General features: G+C 44.1%; 2 protein-coding genes across 3 annotated transcripts; both read left to right on the plus strand.

Moving 5' to 3' along the window:
- The first annotated feature begins 1488 nt into the window (after positions 1-1488).
- Positions 1489-9277, plus strand: MRPL38 (mitochondrial ribosomal protein L38). Its single transcript, XM_083428757.1, has 9 exons — positions 1489-1611; positions 2318-2497; positions 3628-3756; positions 3851-4059; positions 4852-4924; positions 5228-5273; positions 6285-6443; positions 7342-7478; positions 8222-9277. Exons 1-9 carry the CDS (start codon positions 1545-1547, stop codon positions 8356-8358), a joined length of 1137 nt encoding a protein of 378 aa, XP_083284883.1. The 5' UTR covers positions 1489-1544; the 3' UTR covers positions 8359-9277.
- A 1051-nt stretch (positions 9278-10328) lies between these two features.
- TRIM65 (tripartite motif containing 65) lies at positions 10329-21320 on the plus strand. Of its 2 annotated transcripts, XM_083428758.1 has the most exons (7): positions 10329-11995; positions 14471-14566; positions 14965-15198; positions 17237-17402; positions 18058-18099; positions 18722-18802; positions 20658-21320. In XM_083428758.1, exons 1-7 carry the CDS (start codon positions 11546-11548, stop codon positions 21311-21313), a joined length of 1725 nt encoding a protein of 574 aa, XP_083284884.1. In that variant the 5' UTR covers positions 10329-11545; the 3' UTR covers positions 21314-21320. The 2 variants fall into 2 exon arrangements, with proteins under 2 accessions (XP_083284884.1, XP_083284885.1); XM_083428759.1 differs by lacking the exon at positions 18058-18099 and having other exon boundaries at positions 10330-11995.
- Positions 21321-21379: the final 59 nt, after the last annotated feature.

The raw sequence follows: 21379 nt of genomic DNA on the forward strand, positions 1-21379 counted from the left end.
TTAGCTGTGCTTACCTAAACCTAGAATAATGGGAAGTTGTGGCACAAGAAAAATCTCACAATTCTTTAGATGAAATCACTGAATTAGGATCAGGAAGAGGTAGTGAGGGGGTAATGTGGCAGGTTTTTGGTTTTTTTTTAAAAGGTAATTTTATCTCTGTGATCTTCATTCCTGTTATGTAGCTGTAAAAGACACAAAGAGGACTGCCATCTGAAGAGGGGACACTTTAACAAAAGCTATCCAAAATAAAAGAATTCCTTCCAGTAGGTGCTACTGGAAGGATTTTTTTTATTTTGTTTCAACTACGGCAAACCAACACTGCTACCTGCCGGTAAACAAAAGCTATCCAAGTTCACATCACTAAATCCATCATGGCTCTATTATAACCTAGTTTCAAAGATAATTGGACTGCAGCAAAGTTGGGAAGAAATAATAATTGCTTATGACTATACTATCCTGATCTCATCTGATCTTGCAAGTAGTGCAGGATCGGGCCTGATTAGTACTTGGATGGGAGTACATGTGGCAGTACCAAGTGCTGGACCACTGCCTTCTTTCACTGTTACGGGCCATCCATTGTGAAGTAACCAATACTGTATTGGACTTTCTACCTGAGACCCTAGTCCTCCCTGACTACAAAAATCATCTCCAAACTGGCCCCAATATTCTTGATAAATCTGCTCACAAACATAAGCACTTCAGGATTGCCAGGGGAATTATTTCATAAACTCCTTAAAAAAGTTGTGCATTTTTTTAAAAAATGGGGGAAACTGCAGCCAGTTCTGTAGGATTGCTTCCTTTTGCAATGCTTTGCTACGCTGATTGGTGTAGTATAGTATCCAGCATGGAGCTCAACCGTCTGCCCAACTGCAACTGCAAAACAGTGCTCAAAATATTAATCATGGCCAGATCATACCTGCCTACAGTGTGGCCCAAGTATGGAATTCATAGGAAAAGGAAGGAAGCAGCTGGGTAGGAGCCAGGCTGAAATGGGGTGCCAAGAGCAGAAGCAATTTTAAAAATAAAAAACAAAATAAGAAGAAGAAACCTGCAATGAAATCTGAGACAAAAACGGAAGAAGGTTACCTGAAAACAAAAGAGGAAAAAATAAAATAATAAAAGCCTACAGCACCCGGTATTCCCAGGCGGTCTCCCATCCAAGTACTAACCAGGCCTGACCCTGCTTAGCTTCCGAGATCAGACGAGATCGGGCGTGTTCAGGGTAGTATGGCCGTAGACGTTAAGACTCTTTGCTGCCGCCCCTTTAAAGCAGGAACCGGGAGAAAGCGCGCCCTCTACACGCACATGGCAAACCTTGAAACACCTCGCTTTCCACAAAATAATCAGAAGCACAAGTGATGACAGCAAAGTAAATAAAAAAATAAAAAAAACCCTGGACTGCGCCACAAGGAGCATGAATAAGGCTTTGTTTCTTTGAGAGCTAATAGGCAGGCATTCTCGTAGACAACCGCTCCTGCGTGACGTCATCCAGATTGCGCGTCGCCGCGAGGGCTTTCCAGTCGAGCGACGCCGTGGTCCGCAAAATGGCGGCGCCCATCCTGAGCGCTGCGCTGCATGGACTACGGAATGCTAGGCCTTTTAGTACTTCTGGTGAGTGACGGCTGTCTCCTTTCCACACTGGAGGAGGATGGTGGAGGGAGGGGCGGAGGAGCGGGGGCAGGAAGCCGTTAGCTTGCTCTTTTTTAGGGTAGCTTGTCCTCCGCTACTGATGGACTCGAGACGCTTAAGTTCTCTCTAGCCCCGATAATTTAGGAATCCGAGGGCAAATGTTTTTGGACGTCTGAGTTTTGTATCTGATGGTTGTGTTGTGCCGTGAATGGCCAATATAATAGTCAACTCCCATGCTAACCTATATGAGCTCAGAGGATGGATAGCTGTGGAATATATTCATGTTATGTATGAGGAAGCAACACATTTTCTGACTTGGCAAGAAATCAGTTTAGTCTTCTTTGCATCTTTGAAAATATATGAAGAAACACAAAAAGTGGTATGCCACTCTCATTTTGCACATTCAGTAGTGAAGCTTCAAATATAGTTTACTGCCCCCAAGTCTGATTCAATCATTTCCGCCCGGTCTGCTGTTGGAACAGAAAGGTGGAAATGCAATTGGACACAAGTTTTTGTAAGTGTTTTAAGTATAAAACACGTCTGCGTATTGCCATCACTTTTGTGTCTGCAGTGTTTACTAGTGTTTCTTCTCTCCCCACACCCATTACTTCTGCTTTTGTTTGAATGGGACAGGTTCAAATAAAATGTAGACCAAACTTTTTATCCTTTTTTTGCTAATTTATTTTAGCTGTTCTCTGGAAAGTGGGAGTACCTCTCGGGCCAATGCCTAATGAAGATATTGATGTTAGTAAATTGGAGGTGCTAGAAAAGTACCGTGTCTTCACTCGCTACTTCAAGGAAGCAGAGAAAGCACAAAAGAAACCTCAGTGGTGGAAAACCTACAGGCGATATGTCACTCCAAAGCAAGGTACAACATTAGGGAGGACAGAAAAGTTCAGTCCAGTTTCTTCTGCTCCTCTCCTTTTTGTATGAATAGTTTATCTTCATGTGGAAAGTTCAATCCTATGTGTGCTTTTGGGGAGCAAGTGCCTGAATGCCAAGTACAGGAAGAAAAGTAAAGCAGGGCTATCACATTGTCTCTGCTGATAGACTGTCACCTCGCAGCAGCCATTCCATTTGACTATCTGAACAGTTTCAGTCCCATGTGGTCACTGTAAGAATGGTGACTTTTAAAAACCAGTGCCTGACCCTGTTGCTTGCCTCCTTCCTCTCCCTCCTTTTAGATGAGTGTGAGAGCAGAGACTGTCTTACTACTGATCTTGTGAACTGCTTTAGGAGCTTTTTTGACTGAAGAGTGGGAGTGAAAATATTATGACCTCGTCCCTGAGTAAACGAGCATAGAATTGAGAGCAAATTACATGCCTATACATTGGTACCTCGGGTTAAGAACTTAACTCATTCTGGAAGTCCGTTCTTAACCTGAAACTGTTCTTAACCTGAACCACCACTTTAGCTAATGGGGCCTCCTGCTGCCGCCGTGCCGCTGCTGCACGATTTCTGTTCTCATCCTGAAGCAACGTTCTTAACCCAAGGTACTATTTCTGGGTTAGCGGAGTCTGTAACCTGAAGCGTCTGTAACCCTAGGTACCACTATATTCAATTGAGTGGGAGAACAGGAGAAAGGCAATAAAAAGTGACTGTTCACATTTTGTTGTTAAACTTTAAAGAGAAACAGAACTGCCCATACTGTTCACTAAGGAAAGCTACTAAACTGGAAACACACAGCCTTGTAGTGAGCCTGAGTAATGGTTTTTTCATTCATTTTAAAGAGTTATACATGCACATATGTGGGTGTACTGGGGTCCTGCTGCAGATTGGAGGTGCTCAATAAGTGCCAAGTCTTAATGGGGACACTTTCTACTTACCTCGGGATATCAGGTAACTTTTAAGCTTTGCGAGTATTAAGCAACACCATAAGGCAAGGCATGAGCCACCCAATTTCCCAGTCATTTATAGTTTGCCCCTTAGCGAAACCAGAGGCAGAAAGTATGTCATGAGACTTACTTTATGTTTTCTCTGTTTTTCTAAAAACTATAGATGAAGAGGCAAAGATCGACATTGGGCTACCTTATTCTCCGCCACCATGGAAAAAAACACTTAAGGAGAGAAAAGCTATAATGAAACAGAATCGAGTGGAATTGGAAAGAGCATCCCGCCTCCGGAAATGTATGTTGGTCACAGCTCCCGCCTCATTTATTCCTTTTCTCTTCACTAAAGCTTTTCCACTCAGTATTTCACAGTGCTGTGTTTCTGTTTGCAGTGTTGATTCCCCTTGATGATGTAAGAGCTGAATGGGAGAGAACCTTTGGCCCATCCCACAGGCAGCGAGTGGCAGAACACTATGGACTGTACCGGGACTTGTTTGATGATGCCTTCTTTGTTCCCCAAGTTCCTTTAAGGGTGGAATACAATCAGGATGATGAATATGTTATGCCAGTTTATCATGGGAATATGGTGACACCCACAGAGGTATTGTACCAAATGCTTTGAGGGGAAGAATATCCTGTTGTTGTTTTTTTAACCACAAGTCATCTAGTAAACATTTTGAGAAAACAGATTCTCTTGAGTACTTCGCCAACTGCTTTGTTCTCCCCCACCCACTCAATGGCATATACCAACAGCTTCATTAGTCTACTTGTTGTGATGTTTATTTATAAGTACAGTGTTCATCAGACTTAATTTCCCGCTTAATGTAGGCAACTAATCTGGGAGTCTGTTTACACCAAGTCGTTTTTTTAACTTCAGAATTTTCATGACTCATAGTGATAATTAGCATTCTTTGTGGTATTGGTCCTCTTCTGTCTGGCTCTATTGAATGTAATTTTACCTTATTCATTCTTGATTATTTAAAAAGCTGTATATTATATGCCATTTTCCCCTCTTCCTTCTGGAAAAGAGGATGTTTTCCTATATCCCTTTTTGGTGAGACCCCTGAAGTCGCTTCAGTGTGTAGTATCTGTGTAGCAAATCCTGTATGCCAGTAGCAAATCCTGATCTTCAGGCTATTTTTAAATATTTTTTAAAAAGTCAAAAGTCTCTTGTTCTCCGCTTTTGTCAGTTATTAGTTTGATATTAAAGCATGCCCATTTTTATGATCTTTCTGCAAAGATAATAATTGTAACTAGTGTGAATTGTCTAGATCTGGCTGGACTGATAGAAGCTGGCAAACAAAAGATGGGGTGAAATTTAAACTAATCATATTTGGGAGCATAGGCAAAAGTCTTGGCTACTTTGTAATCATTGCTGTATTTTTCTGTTTAGGCTTTTAACCCTCCCAGAGTCTCATTTGAAGCGGATGAAGGATCCTTATGGACTCTGCTGCTCACCAACCTAGGTGAGTAAAGGTTTCCTCGCCCTAGGAATGGCCCAGATTTTACTTTTCTGAGAGGCTACTAGTTAATGTGCAGGTTCTGCAGTAACAGCAGAAATCCTGGTTGCAAAAGATTATGAAGGAGTTGCCAGTGGTATGGTAAAAATTAAAGGTGCTGAGTGATCTGGAGCTTTTAAAGCTTGGCCAAGCTAGGACAAAGGAAAAGAATCATTTGTGCAGCCAGAAAGAGCACAACAAAGAAGCATTACATAACTGTACATGAATAATGATAATTTAATTGAGATTATGTTTATGTTATACACACAGATGGGCACCTGCGTGATGCCGATTCAGAGTATCTCCACTGGCTGGTGTGAGTATTGGCTACTAATCCATCTTTGCACTGGCATCAGTTACCAACTTGGGTTACATATGGAGCTGAATCTCAATATTCCACTACCGCTTTCATGCAGACTTTCCTAGTCCATGCAGCAACTGACAGTGGCATGACTGCAGAGGTCCATGGCATACCAGATTCTCTACCTTCAAAGATCCTTCTTCTCACAATGACTTTTCTACTGCAAAGTTCCTGCACACCTCCCATGGGTTGCGGAGGTTTCTGTGACATGTCCCAGGATGCAGAAAGTCTTCTTGTAGAGCCCTAATGAGACTGTGCATCCCTTCTGCAAACTGAAAGCACACGTTGGAATACTCCTCTCACTATGGCAGTACACTGTATGAGTAGGTTGATAGCAGGAGGCCAGCCAACATTCAACATTACTGTTTTTTTCTCATCAAGATGCCCCAGGCTTCCATGGAGCATGGTTTGAGGACCACTGAGCTGGAGCCTTGCTTTTATATACAGTGGTGCCTCGCAAGACGAAAAGAATCCGTTCCGCGGGTCTTTTCGTCTTGCAGTTTTTTCGTCTTGCGAAGCAAGCCCATTGACGGAGTAGCGCTATTGGCTAAAAAAGGGCTAAAAACGGCTTTTTAACACTTGGGAGATTAGCGGTTTTGCTGCTAAAATGCTTTTAGCAGCTTAGCGATTCAAAATAAGGGGTTTTGGAGCGGAAAAAAAAATTCAAATTTTTTCGTCGTTTTTCGTCTTGCGAAGCAAGCCCATAGGGAAATTCGTCTTGCGAAGCACCTCTGCAGACGGAAAACCCTTTCGTCTTGCGGGTTTTCCGTCTTGCGAGGCATTCGTCTTGCGGGGCACCACTGTATTAAGCCACTTTCCGCCCCTTTTGCTTGTACTGTGGTAGCCTTAGAGAATGCAATTTAGAATGAGGGCAAGTCTTTACCTCTTCAGATGTGTAATGGCCATTTGAACTCCAAATATCATACAGACAAAATCACTCTTGACAATCGTATTTTAACTCAACAGGACAAACATTCCAGGAAACAAAATGGAGATGGGCAAGGAGATTTGCCATTACTTCCCCGCATTCCCCGCTAAAGGAACTGGATACCATCGCTTCGTCTTCCTTCTCTTCAAGCAGCTCCATCCCATTGATTTCACTGAAGATGAGCGGCCTGTGCCATGGTAACTCTTCCCATTTTGCATAACTATGGTGGAATCATTGGGTGCTTCCAACTTCCGGCTTCTTTTGCGAAAGGAGCCACAGGCTTATTTCTGAAGGTAGAATTGTGAACTATCCAGTATTCTCTGAAACTTAAAAATTAGGTCAAATAACAGTACAGCCAGAATGTAAGGCACAGCTCAAGTTGAAAAGGGTGGGGATGGGGACACTTAAGTAAAAAAGATGTGTCCAGGAGTAGATTTTAAGAGTTGGAAACCCACTGAAACCTCACCTATTGTAAACAATTGGGCTTGAAGTCAAGAGTAGCAATTGCTCTTGCATGAGTTTGTTACTTCTGTGTGATAGTCTGCCTTCCAAACCATTGCTTGCCATCCAAATAAACATCACACAAATAATTTTTCTTGCTTTCCTCCCAAGAAGCAGGCGTCTTTTAATTTTGTGACTGCAGCTAATTTCCCCTTATTTTTCTGGAAAGAAAAGGAGCATGGAAAACTAATTGCTAGAGATAATGGAAGGAACAAGAAACACAGCTAGCCAACATCCCCTTCCCTCTAACAAGAAACGGTGTAGCCATGGGTGAATTTGATGCAACTCCCTCCTACATTTATATTAGAAGTTTAAACTAGTTCTGAACTGCTTTCTCACCCAAGGAATCTAAAAAAATAGGCCTTTTTCGAGACTGGCGGTGTGGGGAATGAAAACCCCCTAAGCCATTCAGACTTACCATTTCAGTGGTTTCTTTGGTGGAGCAATTGCTACCTGATGGATAGGGAATATTATTTACCCTTCTATGTTTTACTCTACTGAAGGAAACTGGTGGCGGCTTGAACAGGGTAGTGAAGGTAGCTAGAAATAACAGCAGAAGGGTTCCATTGCATCTCTGTCCTCTCATCTTTTCAGCCACAGTCTCCAGATGAGAACGTTCAAGACGTTCGACTTCTACAAGAAGCACCAGAGTGACATGACACCTGCAGGACTGGCATTTTTCCAATGCCAGTGGGATGATTCAGTTACACGGGTCTTTCACCACCTTCTCGGTAAGTAATGGACCGTACATATAATTTATGGTAGTACTAAAAAAAAAATTAGTAATAATACTTTTTTTAGTAATAAAAAAATTGTGACTGGAGTACATGTCCAGTAATTATGCAAGACCAAAATATTTCTGAATGCGTGCTAAATTTAAAACTTGAAAAAATTGGGGAAGAATGCAATAAAACTTGATAAAAGTATACAGAATTGGGAACCTTTTTCTCCCACCCACTGTGTCCCAAGTTCCCAGCCAGAGAAGGGAGGGACTAGTTCTGAACTGCTTGGAGAGGTGATTATTTGGATAGGGACTTCAGGATCCTTGTGGAGCAATGAGGTTTGGGAAGCTGCTTACCACAAAGCCCAGTTCATACAGCAAGTATTGAAATAGCATGTTGGGAAGTACCTAGAGTACTTCATTTAAAGCTGCCTAGAACAGGGGAGCTTGCAGACCCATAACAGTTTGAAGCCAGCAAAGCATCAGTATTTGGACAGCTGGATTGGAGCTGTGTGGTGGGCTGGATTTCAATTTAGCAGAAAGGGCAACTGCATTATTGTACAGGTTTCCGCAGCAGAAAAACTAGAAATCATTAGGGCCAGAGCACAAGGAAATCGTGTGCTGTTAGTGGGCCAAAAGTCACCGTTTTCCATTGCAGATCATCGGTGTCTTTGAGCCAGAGGATGCTTCAGGTTGGTGCTTGTGGAATTTGTAGATGTTAGGATGTGCTAACTTCCAATCTGCCCCTTGCAGACATGAAGGAGCCTGTGTTTGATTTTGTGCGTCCCCCTAAATATCATCCACCGCAGAAGTTGTTTCCACACCTCCAGCCTCTGAGGTACCTGGACAGATACAGGGACAGTGATGAGCCTACCTATGGCATTTATTGAAATGTCTTGATACTCCGCTTGCCAACGGGACCCTGGACTGAGTAGCCATGGTGCAACAAAGAACCCTCCCAAGCAGTTCATATCTCTGATCGGAAAATGGAAATATAAGAGGCAGCTGGATTTGATTTGAATCATCACTTTTATTCACTTGGAAGAGAGCGGTGCAGCTTGCATCTATCTTCTCTATATCTTGGAGACTCTGTCCTTGCGATGAAGAAGCAGGCAAGCTGTGTCCAGAGGTCCAGGGCTATTCAGAAGCCGAGTTTCTGCCTCACTTTCTCAGGAGCCAGATGCTGTCCATCAAGTGTTCTGAGCAAAACAGTTTTCTTTCTCTGTCATCAACTGCTGGGCCATTTCAGCAAAATAGCCTCACCTGAATGGGATCGGATAATGCATGAAATATAGCAAAGCATTGAGTTGTTACTGAAACGCTGGGCCGTGTGCTGTCTTTAAAGTATGAACAAACATTCTTTTAAATTCCTGCTGAACAATACTTGTATTTGGGGAGAAGCAGATGGGAGCAGTCAGTCTCTCGGAACTATCTAATATATCAACTGCTTCAATAACTTCAAGCAGCCTCTCCCAACCTAATGCCCTCTGGATGTTTTGAATACAACTTCCATCAGCTCCATCCAGCACAGTTATGCTGGGGCTGGAGTTGCTGGAAGTTACAGTCCAAAACATCAGGAGGCCATCAGTTGGAGGAGGTTATTTCTTAAGTCAAGCAGGCATCATACCTTTTATGTTTCTGAAGGGCATCAGTGTTGTGACACCTTAAGGGATGAAACCTTTGGTTGGTGGCATGAACCTTTCATAAGCAATGCCTGCTTTGTGCAATGCATGAAACAGGCTGTGGAGCTAGTTGATATATGTTTATATGGTTTAAATGATTTGTCAGAATTAAACCAAATGAAATGAATACCAAGATGTGTGTGTTCCTTGCTTTGCCATTAAAATTATTTCTTCCCCCCCCCCCCCTTCATTTGGATACCTTGAGACATACTGGTAAATCGGTTTGAAGAGCCTATTTTGCATAGGTGATTTTTTTACCTTCTGGGAAACACAGGATCATCTCATTTCCTCATTTTTCTTTCCATATACAATATGAACCCTTTTGTTTCTGCATGGATGACTGCTTACCTTTGTGTATATTTGCAAGTCTGATAAGGTTTCGATTAACCAGTGTGTGCTTATGTTCCTCATTCCAAAATATTGTCCTGCAGAACAGTTCCATAGCATTTCGATAGCAAGCCCACAGTTGAAGAGTACCCTATCTTTTAAAAAACATTTACAGTGGTACCTCGGGTTAAGTACTTAATTCGTTCCGGAGGTCCGTACTTAACCTGAAACTGTTCTTAACCTGAAGCACCACTTTAGCTAATGGGGCCTCCTGCTGCTGCTGCGCTGCCGGAGCACAATTTCTGTTCTCATCCTGAAGCAAAGTTCTTAACCTGAAGCACTATTTCTGGGTTAGCGGAGTCTGTAACCTGAAGTGTATGTAAACTGAAGCGTATGTAAGGTACCACTGCACTACACAAGTTATTCGTCTGCAGGTTATAAATAGCAACACGGAAGAAGAGAAATACGGGGCTGCATGCTTGTTTTTAAAGAAGAGAATTTGGAAATCTGGGAAAGCAGAGTTTAGAGAGATTGTAAACAGTTGAGTCCCCTATTTTATTTAGTGATATTTAACGCTCATAAATGTATATTGAGATGGGATGGACAATGCGGTAGGCAAAATAAAATTATTTAGGGTGGAAAAAAATCCCGAAGTGTCTTGTGAAGAATGGGAAATAAATTACTCTCTCCATATGGCTTTTGGCAACAGCCTACCTAAGAAATTCAGTGTAAGTATGTGTGGAAAAAAGCAAGCTTTGGATCATAACGGAAAACTTACTGAAAGTGTCAGCTCTCAAGAGCCTCTGCCAGGAAATTCAGTTGCAGGAATCAACTGATTTTAAGGCTCAGCCCAGAAGTTTTGACAGTTAGTTGGGTTGGTTCTTTTGGGAGGGGAGATAGAGGAGGAAGAGTGAGTTAGAGACAGGGACAAGACTGAGAGGGAATAGAGTGACAGCGTTTCAAATATTTTTTTAAAAAAAATTGTGTTTGAAATAAACTTTAATCTTCGTTGTTAACTACCTAAGACTCAGTACTTCACTGGGGAGCCCTGGGATTTTACCCATAAAATTGGTGGCAGCAGAAGAATAAAGTAGTGGTGTACAGATCAATAGTCTGTGAAACGACCATCAAACTCACCCATCTGGCTGGGTTTCCCCAGCCACTCGGGCCAGCTCCTAACAGGATACTAAAAAGACGATTCAACATTAAAAACTTGCCTAAATGGGGCACAGATCTTGCTGCACCTTCAACTGAGCCTGCAAAGAAACTGGAAGCCCGTCATCAGATCTCCTGTCTCAGGGCTGGATTTAGGTTTGATGAGGTCCTAAGCTACTGAAGGCAATGGGGCCCTTTATACGTCCAGCTGTCCTTTGTCAACAACAAATTGTCGCTGTTTTCGTGTTGAATATATGCTATATGGTAATTTATGGACCTAATAGGTATCTAAAGCCCTTTGCACATAACAAAATACAGTGGTACCTCGGGTTAAGAACTTAATTCGTTCCAGAGGTCCGTTATTAACCTGAAACTGTTCTTAACCTAAGGTACCACTTTAGCTAATGTGGCCTCCCGCTGTCGCGACGCGATTTCTGTTCTCATCCTGAAGCAAAGTTCTTATTCCAAGGTACTATTTCTGGGTTAGCAGAGTCAGTAACCTGAAGCGTCTGCAACCCGAGGTACCACTGTATGTATTTTATCAAAGTACATCCACTTTTTTTCTTTTTAAAAAAATTTGGGGCCCCAAGAGAGTGGGGCCCTAAACTATAGCTTGTTTAGTTTATACGCATATCCAGCACTGTCCTGTTAGAGGAGCGGGTGGTATTTGAAAAGGTTGCCTTTCACACGGGGACAAGGGAGCCAGAAACTCAAAACTCTTTTCTTGCATGGAAAGGAGATGCCAATCATCTTTGCTCTCCCTGCCTCTTTAAGAGCCTGGGGACTGATGCGCCTTGATTTGGCCCAGCCCTTCCTTCTCCTGAGCCATCTCCAGCCGCTTCAGCCTTTTTTTGGCCCTGGGTTTCACTTTCTTTTCCTCCGGGCTTTGTAAGTGGCGCTTCTGCCGCGCGCCATGGCTTCTCCAGTCTCGCAAAGGCTGGAGGAGAAGTTGACGTGCTGCATTTGCCTGGATACGTTTAACACCCCGGTGACGGTGCCCTGCGGGCACAGCTTCTGCGAAAAGTGCATCTGCGAGTACTGGGACGGAGAGGAGGGCAAAGGGCCCGCCGCCGCGGGCTACACTTGCCCCTCGTGCCGCAAGAGCTTCCCGCAGAGGCCGGAGCTCAGCAAGACCGTCCTGCTCGACAGTCTGGTGGAGCTGCTCCACAAGCAGGAAGATGGCGGGCCCGCTTCCCGGACGGAGCAAGCGGCCGCTGCTCGGGAAAGGAAGTGCCCCAGGCACGGCCGGCCCTTGGAGCTGTACTGCCAGACGGAGAAGCGGGGCATCTGCTGCGTGTGCACGCTCAAGGAGTGCCAGCAGCACGGCAGGGCCCTCGTCGAGGACGAGCGGAAAGCCAAAGAAGTAAGCAGGGAGCGGGGCAGAAGCATTTCCGGAGCCGGCCACTTGGGGCCATGGCAACATAACATATACAGTGGTACCTTACTTACCGGTACTTCGTTCCAGAGGTCCGTTCTGAACCTGAAACTGTTCTTAACCTGAAGCACCACTTTAGCTAATGGGGCCTCCCACTGCTGCTGCGCCGCCGGAGCACAATTGCTGTTCTCCTCCTGAAGCAAAGTTCTTAACCCAAGGTACTATTTCTGGGTTAGCGGAGTCTGTAACCTGAAGCGTATGTAACCTGAGGTACCACTGTTATGTACACAGTACAAACTCCTGTGATCTTGGGCATCTCTCTTTTTTTATATGCAGTGGTACCTCGGGTTACATACGCTTCAGGTTACAGACTCCACTAACCCAGAAATAGTGCTTCAGGTTAAGAAATTTGCGTCAGGATGAGAACAGAAATCGTGCTCCAGTGGCACGGCGGCAGCAGGAGGCCACATTAGTGAAAGTGGTGCTTCAGGTTAAGAACAGTTTCAGGTTAAGAACGGACCTCCAGAACGAATTAAGTACTTAACCCGAGGTACCACTGTACTATATATATACATTTTATTAGTTTTTTTAACATATCATTTTCAACAGTAATTAAACATACTTTTACATCTTATTCAAATTTTTGACTTTCATCAATCCCGTCTGAAAATTTTCCAATCTAATCTCTCAGTATGCATTTCTTATCTTCCCTATTACATTTCAAACTCATAACCAATATCTCTATCTTTTTCTACTTTGTAACACTTTGTATATTTCTCCTTACAAAACTTCTTGTAGTCCTACTACCGTAATTTGTTGATTACAGTTGCTCTTCAAATGATTCATATACTTCTTCCAATCTTCTGTAAATCTCTGGTCCCACAGGTTTCGAATCCTTCCTGTCATTTTGTCCAATTCTGCAGAGTCCATTAATTCCGTCTGCCGATCTTGGGCATCTCTCACTCTGCACGGGACCAGGCTGTTGATGGACGGGTGTCATGCTGGCCAAAGGAGCCTTCGGGCATCCCATTTTAAAATTAAGCATTCCCTCTGGTGCATTAGTTACTTGGGATTGTGGGACATGTCCCTGCACATTGTAGTTGTCGTGGTGCGCACCTTACTCTTAAAGGATTTATGTTGTTGGGGGCAGAACATTCACCTGTCATCATCCTCTGTCTCAGATTTGGAATGAAATGTCTCAACAACAGTTGTTTTAAATAATGATGATGATGATGATTAATTAATAATAATTTATTATTTATACCCTGCCCATATGTCCGAGTCTACTCAGCCACTCTGGGCGGCTCCCAACAGAATATTAAAAACATGATAAAGCATCAAACATTAAAAACTTCCCTAAACAGGGCTGCCTTCAGAAATTACTTTCTTTTGAAAAACCAGTCAAAATCCTTCTACAATTTCTACTTTTAGTTAAGTATTTTTATTTATTTACTCGATTTAACTGCCTCCCACCCCCGGCTATGCCCACTGGTGACGCAGAGAAAGCCTAGGTTGTGTATATTGCTCTAATCTCAGCTTTGCTGCAGTGGATAAATTTTCACTTGCTGACTCACGACTCTTCTCAGATACCAAATGCTTTATAATAATGGGTTTGATGCAGTAAGGCCTTTATCTCCACTGTAGCCTAAGATTTAATTCATTCCATATGAAGGATGGCCGGACATTAACTCTTGGTGCTGCCACCAAGCTACATTTCCTCAACTTCTGTAGGAGAAGCCATGAAAGTTATAAAGCAGGCATCACTTGCCGTACAGTGGTACCTCGTGTTAAGAACTTAATTCGTTCTGGAGGTCTGTTCTTAACCTGAAACTGTTCTTAACCTGAGACATCACTTTAGCTAATGGGGCCTCCTGCTGCCGCCGCACCGCTGCTGCACGATTTCTGTTCTCATCCTGAAGCAAAGTTCTTAACCCAAGGTACTATTTCTGGGTTAGCGGAGTCTGTAACCTGAAGTGTCTGTAACCTAAAGTGTCTGTAACCCAAAGTACCACTGTATAGATATGAAACATTTTAAGGCTAGCTAGGGCATAACGACTTTGCTGTAACAATACCAAGCAAGAATCCTTTGCTTGAATATACACTGGAAGACATTGCTAGACCCAAATCATAGCCTGTGGGCTTTCGTGTGGTGAGGCAGTTCAGCACTGCTCAATACAAACGTAACGGTTTGGATTAGTCTGGGCATCATGGCCCTTTCTTACATCCTCAGTGAGTTACCACTTCCTATAACTTGGCTACCTTGATGCCTACACTGATTACCTTCAATCTAATAGGGTGTTATATTAACAGAACTCTGGAGCCTTTCCAAAGGGATGAATGAATCTTGGAAGATTCATCTGGGGAAATCTGCCTCCCCTTTTGGGAAGGTGAGATGCAGGGGCCGGGTGTGGCTAGGTGAGATTGAAGTGCTTGCCTGTTAAATTATTTTGAACTCTTTGGCAGGAGTCCGTAAGAGCAACCCTGGAGAAAACTCGAAAGGAGGCAGAGCCTATCAGAGAAGCAATTCAGAAACTGGAGCAGCAGATAGACAACATCAAGGTAAGGAATCCACAGAGAGCATCATAATGACAAAAGTGCCTCCCATGGGAAGTGCTTGCTCTCCATTGACCCCATTTGGTACCCATCATGGCTAAAACTCCAGTTACTGAATGAGCAAGTGGGCCTTCTGCATTTGTGTCCCTTTCCTAACAGCTCAGACCTGTAGTGAATTCTTTGCCAACCCTTTGCCCTCCAGATGTTCTGGATTACAACTCCCATCAGCCCCTGCTAGCCAGTCAAGGATCACAGTCTCTCTTTTTGCCTGCCTCCCAACATTTTATTTTCTTATTTCCATTAAGAGGGACACCTAGTACCCAACAGAATGCAGAGCAGCAAGGGAAACAGAGGCAGCTACAGTGGAAACAACTGTATTTTGTTGCCCTTCCTTTTTCATCCAGGGTTCCTCGGAGAAGTTAAAATCTGGAGTTGTGCAGAAGTTCGCTTCTCTTGTGGAAGCCTTGAAGGAATGCCAGAGGAAGACAGTGGAGAAGATTGAAAGAGAGCAAGATGCTGCGCTTGGCAAAATGCAAGAGAACTTGGACCAGCTGAAGCGCCAACTGGATGGGCTTACCCAGCGCAACGAGAAGGCAGAAGAGCTGCTCGCTTGTACTGATGATATGACGTTTCTGGAGGTATGTAATGTGTATACTGATGGCATTTGGGCCAGATCTTTATATCCCCACTCCCAGGGGACAGCTTTAATAGGTGGGTGGTCCTGTCAACTTGTCAAAGTTGGTTCATGGATGAGAGATAGTGACCATGAAGGACTGAACTCCAAGTAATTCAATCCTGCTTTCTGAAGGGATCGGCTGTGCCAGTGAGTTCTTACATAGCCAAACCAAGCAGGATTGAACTCCCCGCCCTTCACTCTCTATGTGCCCCACACCTATGGTTTGGGGAAATGTCCTGGAAGGCAAAACGGGGAGAACCGGTGGGCCAAATGTGGCCAGCAAGCCAGAGGCTCCCCTAAAATAAACCATAGCTTAGTATTACAGAGTGGGAGTTGCTGCCTGTTCTGCTTCCCATTCCTGGCGGCTGACAAGCTCTTAACTGGAAGGTATCTTGAATATCATAACTAAGCCTCTGAACCATGGCAACCATTGGCATGCAGGAGTTCTGTGTTTATTTAATTCTTAACAGTGATATGCTTTGAATGCAAAGATAGTCCCAGACCCTCAGAAGTTCTTGAAGTGTGGAAGTCCTGTCATACACCAGTGTGGCTACAAATGCTTATCCTTAAAAGTTTACTGTGAAGTGAGGATTTTCCCCCCCAGCATTGCACTGCATCGTAAGCTAAGAGAGCAGTGGTATGTTTCACACCATGTGTACAGCATGCAACTGAGATTAGAAAAGAGTGTAGGCTCTTTGACCTTTCTGTGGGACTCTTCATAATTATAAGCGCTTTTCTAGCCTTCTCAGCTAGGAGACAGAGAGAGGAGAAATAGGATTAGCTAGGCCTAATGGTCAGCAAGTTGAGACAATTGGAAAATAATTTGGCTGCCAACTCCAGAGCAGAGCTTAGAATGTGAATCACCCACCATGCCAGAGGGGGAAATGTCTGAAGTTGAACTGTCTGGGGGGGAATTCCATTGATGGGGCCCTCGGTCTTCAGAGAGACAGGCAAGTCATGCAGTGAGAGGGGCTTATTGTAGCAAAATGGCTTTGCCCAAATGGTTACTGACAGCAACATTTTGTAGCCGCCAGCAGCAGCAGGGAATTGTGTGGTTTTCTCATCAGAAGGCTGCTGTGCCATTGTCCTCCTTTCTGTTCTGAATTTTTTTTACGAGCTGAACAGTCTCAGATTGGCAAGAATGCCCTGGCACACCACTGCCTTCAAATATATAATGAATACACTTGCTTTTACAGTGGTACCTCAGGTTAAGTACTTAATTCGTTCTGGAGGTCTGTTCTTAACCTGAAACTGTTCTTAACCTGAAGCACCACTTTAGCTAATGGGGCCTCCTGCTGGTGCTGCCGCCGCGCCGCCAGAACATGATTTCTGTTGTTATCCTGAAGCAAAGTTCTTAACCCAAGGTACTACTTCTGGGTTAGCGGAGTCTGTAACCTGAAGCGTATGTAACCCGAGGTACCACTGTAGTTCGCTTTTATTTTAAACTCGTTTTTCAACATAGTGCTCAAAGTGGCGTCACAAAAGGGACCCACCAACGTGCTCTTGGCACATTTGGATTTCTGAGCAAGTGCTATGGGGACCACTAAGGCAGGCAAAGGAGGGGAAGAAGTGGGGAGGGGAGCATGTGTCCTGCTTTATAGCTACCTCTGCTTGAAGGGCTGGCTGGTCCAAGTCCAGTTTAGAGATAAGAAACCACAATGAAGGGAGAGGCAGGGACTTGGAAGTTGCATCTGGACAGAAAACTGAGCAGGGACACAGGTCACGCTATTAAGGTCTTCCCAATTTATTTTTATTTCAATGAATTGCAATTTTGTCCAAATGTGCATATATTAACATATTTTATGCAAATTTGTGTTAGTTTGTTCCCTTCTTTGGCGATGCATTTCCTCCTGCTTGGCAATATGTAAGTGGCCATTGTAGAGTACCAAACTAAAGAATTCCAGGATCGACCCAGTTCACTTAAATAAGCTGAAGTTAAGCTCCATTCATGTACGTCAACAGTCAGACTTTGTGATTCCTACATTTCCTGTTCCTTGTAGGAACTGCATCATCTTCCTCCTCTTGGCAACTTAGAAGTTATTCCACCTGTTGAGTTTGATTTGGCCAGCAATGTGGATGCTGTCACTGAACTCTTCAATGAGGTTTCCAGGCTTTTGCAAGAGGCTCAGTCAAATTCCTTGAGTCCACCAATGACTGAAACAAAAGGTAATCATTCAGCTGTTTTATGGAGTGGTGAAAAATTCAAGATCACTTGTGGAGAGTCAGTTGGTCAGTTTTCTTTCTAATAAAGGCAGCTGGAGGTTTAAGTGCTACAGTAAAGTGGGGGAAAGTATTTATTTTGATAAATAAAGTGCTTAGTTTTCTGAAAGAAAGATTAGATTTGTACTGCCAGAATTACCCCAATTTTCTCTGTAGTCATCCACAAAACTTTAACCTCCTCAGAGAGACTTTTTAAATCTTATCCTTTGTTCCCAAATGTTTTCCTAGGAAAGTAGGATCCAGTTCAGATGTAATCATGACAAACCACAGTTTGTCGTTACAAGGACAAGCTACAGCAAGCCTGAGGCTCATTCGCTTCCTCCTCCACTTCCCAGCCTTCTCTGACCATAAGAGGAGGAGATTAGAAGTGTCTGCTTCTAGTTGTAAAAAGCGCAGGAAATTGTGGTTTTGTTCTCAAATCAGGATTCAAAGCCATTCTTTGATTCTGTCTTCAGATCCTGGTTTGAGAACAAGCTGCAGTTGCACAAACCACAGTTTCCCACATTTGGATGAAAAGGCAAACTGAAGCTTGTAGCAAACTGAAATTCTGAACTGGGCCAGAACATGTGGCCTTTATCTGGATTTCACCTACTCATTTCAGCTCCTGACCTGGAGGCAACCCTTTATAATGGGCCTGGGCAAGGTGAGCAGCACGATACCAAGGAAGGCGGGGAGCGGAAGGGGCTGGCAGTGAGAGCACCTCATTCATCATTGGTTTGTGCCCACCATTGGCTCCAGCCCAGCCCACCAGTGGCATGCAGCCCCCCAACAGATTGCCCCCAAAGGAATCTTGCCCTCAAAGGAGAAAACCCTTCCTTTTGCACCTACATGACACCAAGCACCTCATACACAACAGTCCACAAGTGTGGTCTTTTGTGATGCATTAGGATGAGAATTGTAAAGCTTGTTGCACACAGAAAAGTGATTTTAGAAACTTGAATAATTTGATCATACATGAGAGAGTATTTGTGCTTTGTCTTGTTTCAGACCATGAGAGATTATTCTTTGGAAGCACCTAAGTGTCTGGTTATTATGAAGAAAAATATAACACTGTGGGATGCTTTTAAGTACACTGCTTCTTCTTCTTTTTAAAGAGAGATATTTTAAAATATATCCAAAGGCCAGCTTTGAACCTTGCTGCCTGTGTATCTTGTCCTCACCCCTCCCGAAAAGGCTCCCCCAACCCATTTTGAAATCGTTGTTTTTAAGGCAAATGAGTTTCCTTCCTGCTTTTAAGTTTTCCTTGCTTATCTCTCACTCTACAGTCTCACCGGAGCCAAAGGTAATTGTGAGAAGGGCTGGACCGTGCCTTCCAGACAATGAGTTAAGAATGTCTTTTTTGAAAGGTAAGCGACTTTCTGGGCTGCACGCAGTTACTTAAAAAAAGGAAGTAGGGTCACAAGTGCATAAATATATTCAGAGCTGCTTCCTTTGGGTCCTCTGTCAGAATCATAAATTTATTTCTTTGTGTGTGCGTGTTCTGTTGGTTATAATAATATTCCTGGTGGTGGTTGACCTGAGGCGGGTGAGGAATTCTCGCATAAACAAGTCTATTCATATGAACAGCATAGCATGGAAGTTGCAAAGTCACACAAGAATGTAGCTCCTCTTCCCTTCCACTTATGGGGTGGAATTCAAACTAGCGCTGAGGAGATCACTTGTCAGTGCAAGCATTTTTGCTTGCCTGTTGGAATGATTTCTCCACACTGCGCTAGTGGGGCTCAATGTGCTGGCTCCCACTACAGCACCTATAAAGTTTAAGGCAGTTCATGATTTTTGTTTTTCATGCAAAGGAATCAATGTTGCAAGAGTTTGCTGCTCCCACATTACACTGCTCATGCAAGTAAGCATTGCCCACATCAGTAGTCCTTTAAAAAAAGAAGAAGCATAAGTTGGCCCTGGTGTGCCTTCAGATCCAGGAGTTCAAAAAGCTTCGCAAAACTGTGGAGCCATATTGGAAGCAGCCAATGGAGACCTATAAGTTCTGCATTTTATTCTCACTGTCTCCCACACACCTGTAGAGGCGGTGACCAAGTTGCCCAACTCTGCTTTTGGGGGCAGCTGGGTTCCCTGTTAAGATTTCTAGGATCCTCCTTGTTCAAGAGAAGCTTCTTGCGCTTAGATTAGCAGGAAACCAGGAAGCTATGGAGCAGATGTTCACTTAAATCACAAAGAACACAATTTATCTCTTAAACTAATACAGTGGTACCTCAGGATGCGAATGGGATCCGTTCCGGAGCCCCATTCACATCCTGAAGCGAATGCAACCCGTGACTACGCATCTGTGTGTGCACGGGTCGCGATTCGCTGCTTCCGTGCATGCTCGTGACATCATTTTGAGTGTCTGCACATGCGCGAGCGGCGGAACCTGGAAGTAACACGCTCTGTTACTTCTGGGTCACCGCGGAGAGCAACCCAAAAAGGCTTAACCTGAAGCGACTTTAACCTGAGGTATGACTGTAAATGGAACAGCTCCTGTTTTCTGACACGGGTGGAACATGGATCAAAGAGAAAGCACTTAGGACTAGTAACTACCGCAAACAGTAACTCCTTTCAGAAATCTGTGGACCAGAGCCAATGGACAAGGTACAAGCTTTTCTATATACTTGCACATAATGCCTGTGTACTTTCCCTGCCCAGGCTTCTGGTTTGCATCCCTGAGGGAAATAATTATTCCATTAACCTTATTTAGGCAGAAGGCTGATCAAAGGGAATGTTGCATTGCTGACAACAACTGACACCCCTCATAGGCACCCTGGCAATGAGCAGGGATTTCTCATAGGCCATTGTGAGCACAAAGTGATGTTTAAATAAAGCAGAGCCTGCCATCCTAGAGATCCTGCTCCAAAGAAAATGGAAGGCACCCACTTCCCTTGGCTTTTATTTGACGCCTCTAAAGCCAACTTCCACTCTCAAGTGCACACTGATATTTTCTCCTTGCTGCTTTGGTTAAATGCCCTGCAATACTAAAAAGTTGGTATTTTGTTCTTAGAACAGAGTTGACAATAGATTAGCTCTGTTAGGGGAGAACAACAGATGAAATTGCCAAAATGCCACTTCAGTAAAGCCGTGGCATGCCTGATATTAGGGATGGGGGACCTTTTTCTCTAACTGAAGAGGAATTAGCCAGTTAAAAATAGGTTAAAGACACTTGGGTGTTTTTTCTCCCACCTGACCTTGATACCTTTGTCACTCCTGCAGATCAGCAGAATTTGACCTTTGATCCAACTACAGCTAACCTATACATGCAGTTCTCCGATGAGAACCGGAAGTGCCATCACTCTCAACGTATTCCGGGGTCGAGGCCAAAAGACCCACAGAGGTTTGAGCCGTGGCAAGTCATGTGTGCCCAGAACTTCAGCCAGGGCAGCTGCTACTGGGAAGTCAAGTTATCTGGCCACTCTGTCATCATTGGTGTGGCTTATGGAAGGTTCCCCAGGAAGAAGCGGGCTGGCCGCACATTCACCATTGGGCTGGATAAACTCTCCTGGGGCCTGCACGTCCAGGAAGACTGCTATATGGCTTGGCACAATGCCGAGTGCATTAAGATAAAAAAGCACGTGTGCAAATTCATTGGAGTATGGTTGGATTGCAACCAAGGAGTGCTATCCTTTTATGGCGTGGATGACAACATGACACTTCTCCACACTTTCAACACGATCTTCACGGAGCCCCTTTTCCCAATCTTCTGGCTTTGCGAAGGCATAGCTGTGACCCTCTGCCAAAAGCCACAGGGCAAAGTTCGAACTGATGGGGTGCCTCCTGTCTTGCAAGCAGCTGCTGCTGCTGCTGCCACCACAGTGGACGAACTGCCAGCTGAGGAGATGGCTCTGAAACAAGGAGAGCAACTCTCCTGAGATCTCAAGGTACAGTGGTGCCCCGCAAGACGAATGCCTCGCAAGACTAGACGAAAGGGTTTTCCG

This window comes from Podarcis tiliguerta (assembly GCF_965153285.1).
Source record: "Podarcis tiliguerta genome assembly, chromosome: 2".
In the NCBI taxonomy this organism is placed as follows: domain Eukaryota; kingdom Metazoa; phylum Chordata; class Lepidosauria; order Squamata; family Lacertidae; genus Podarcis; species Podarcis tiliguerta.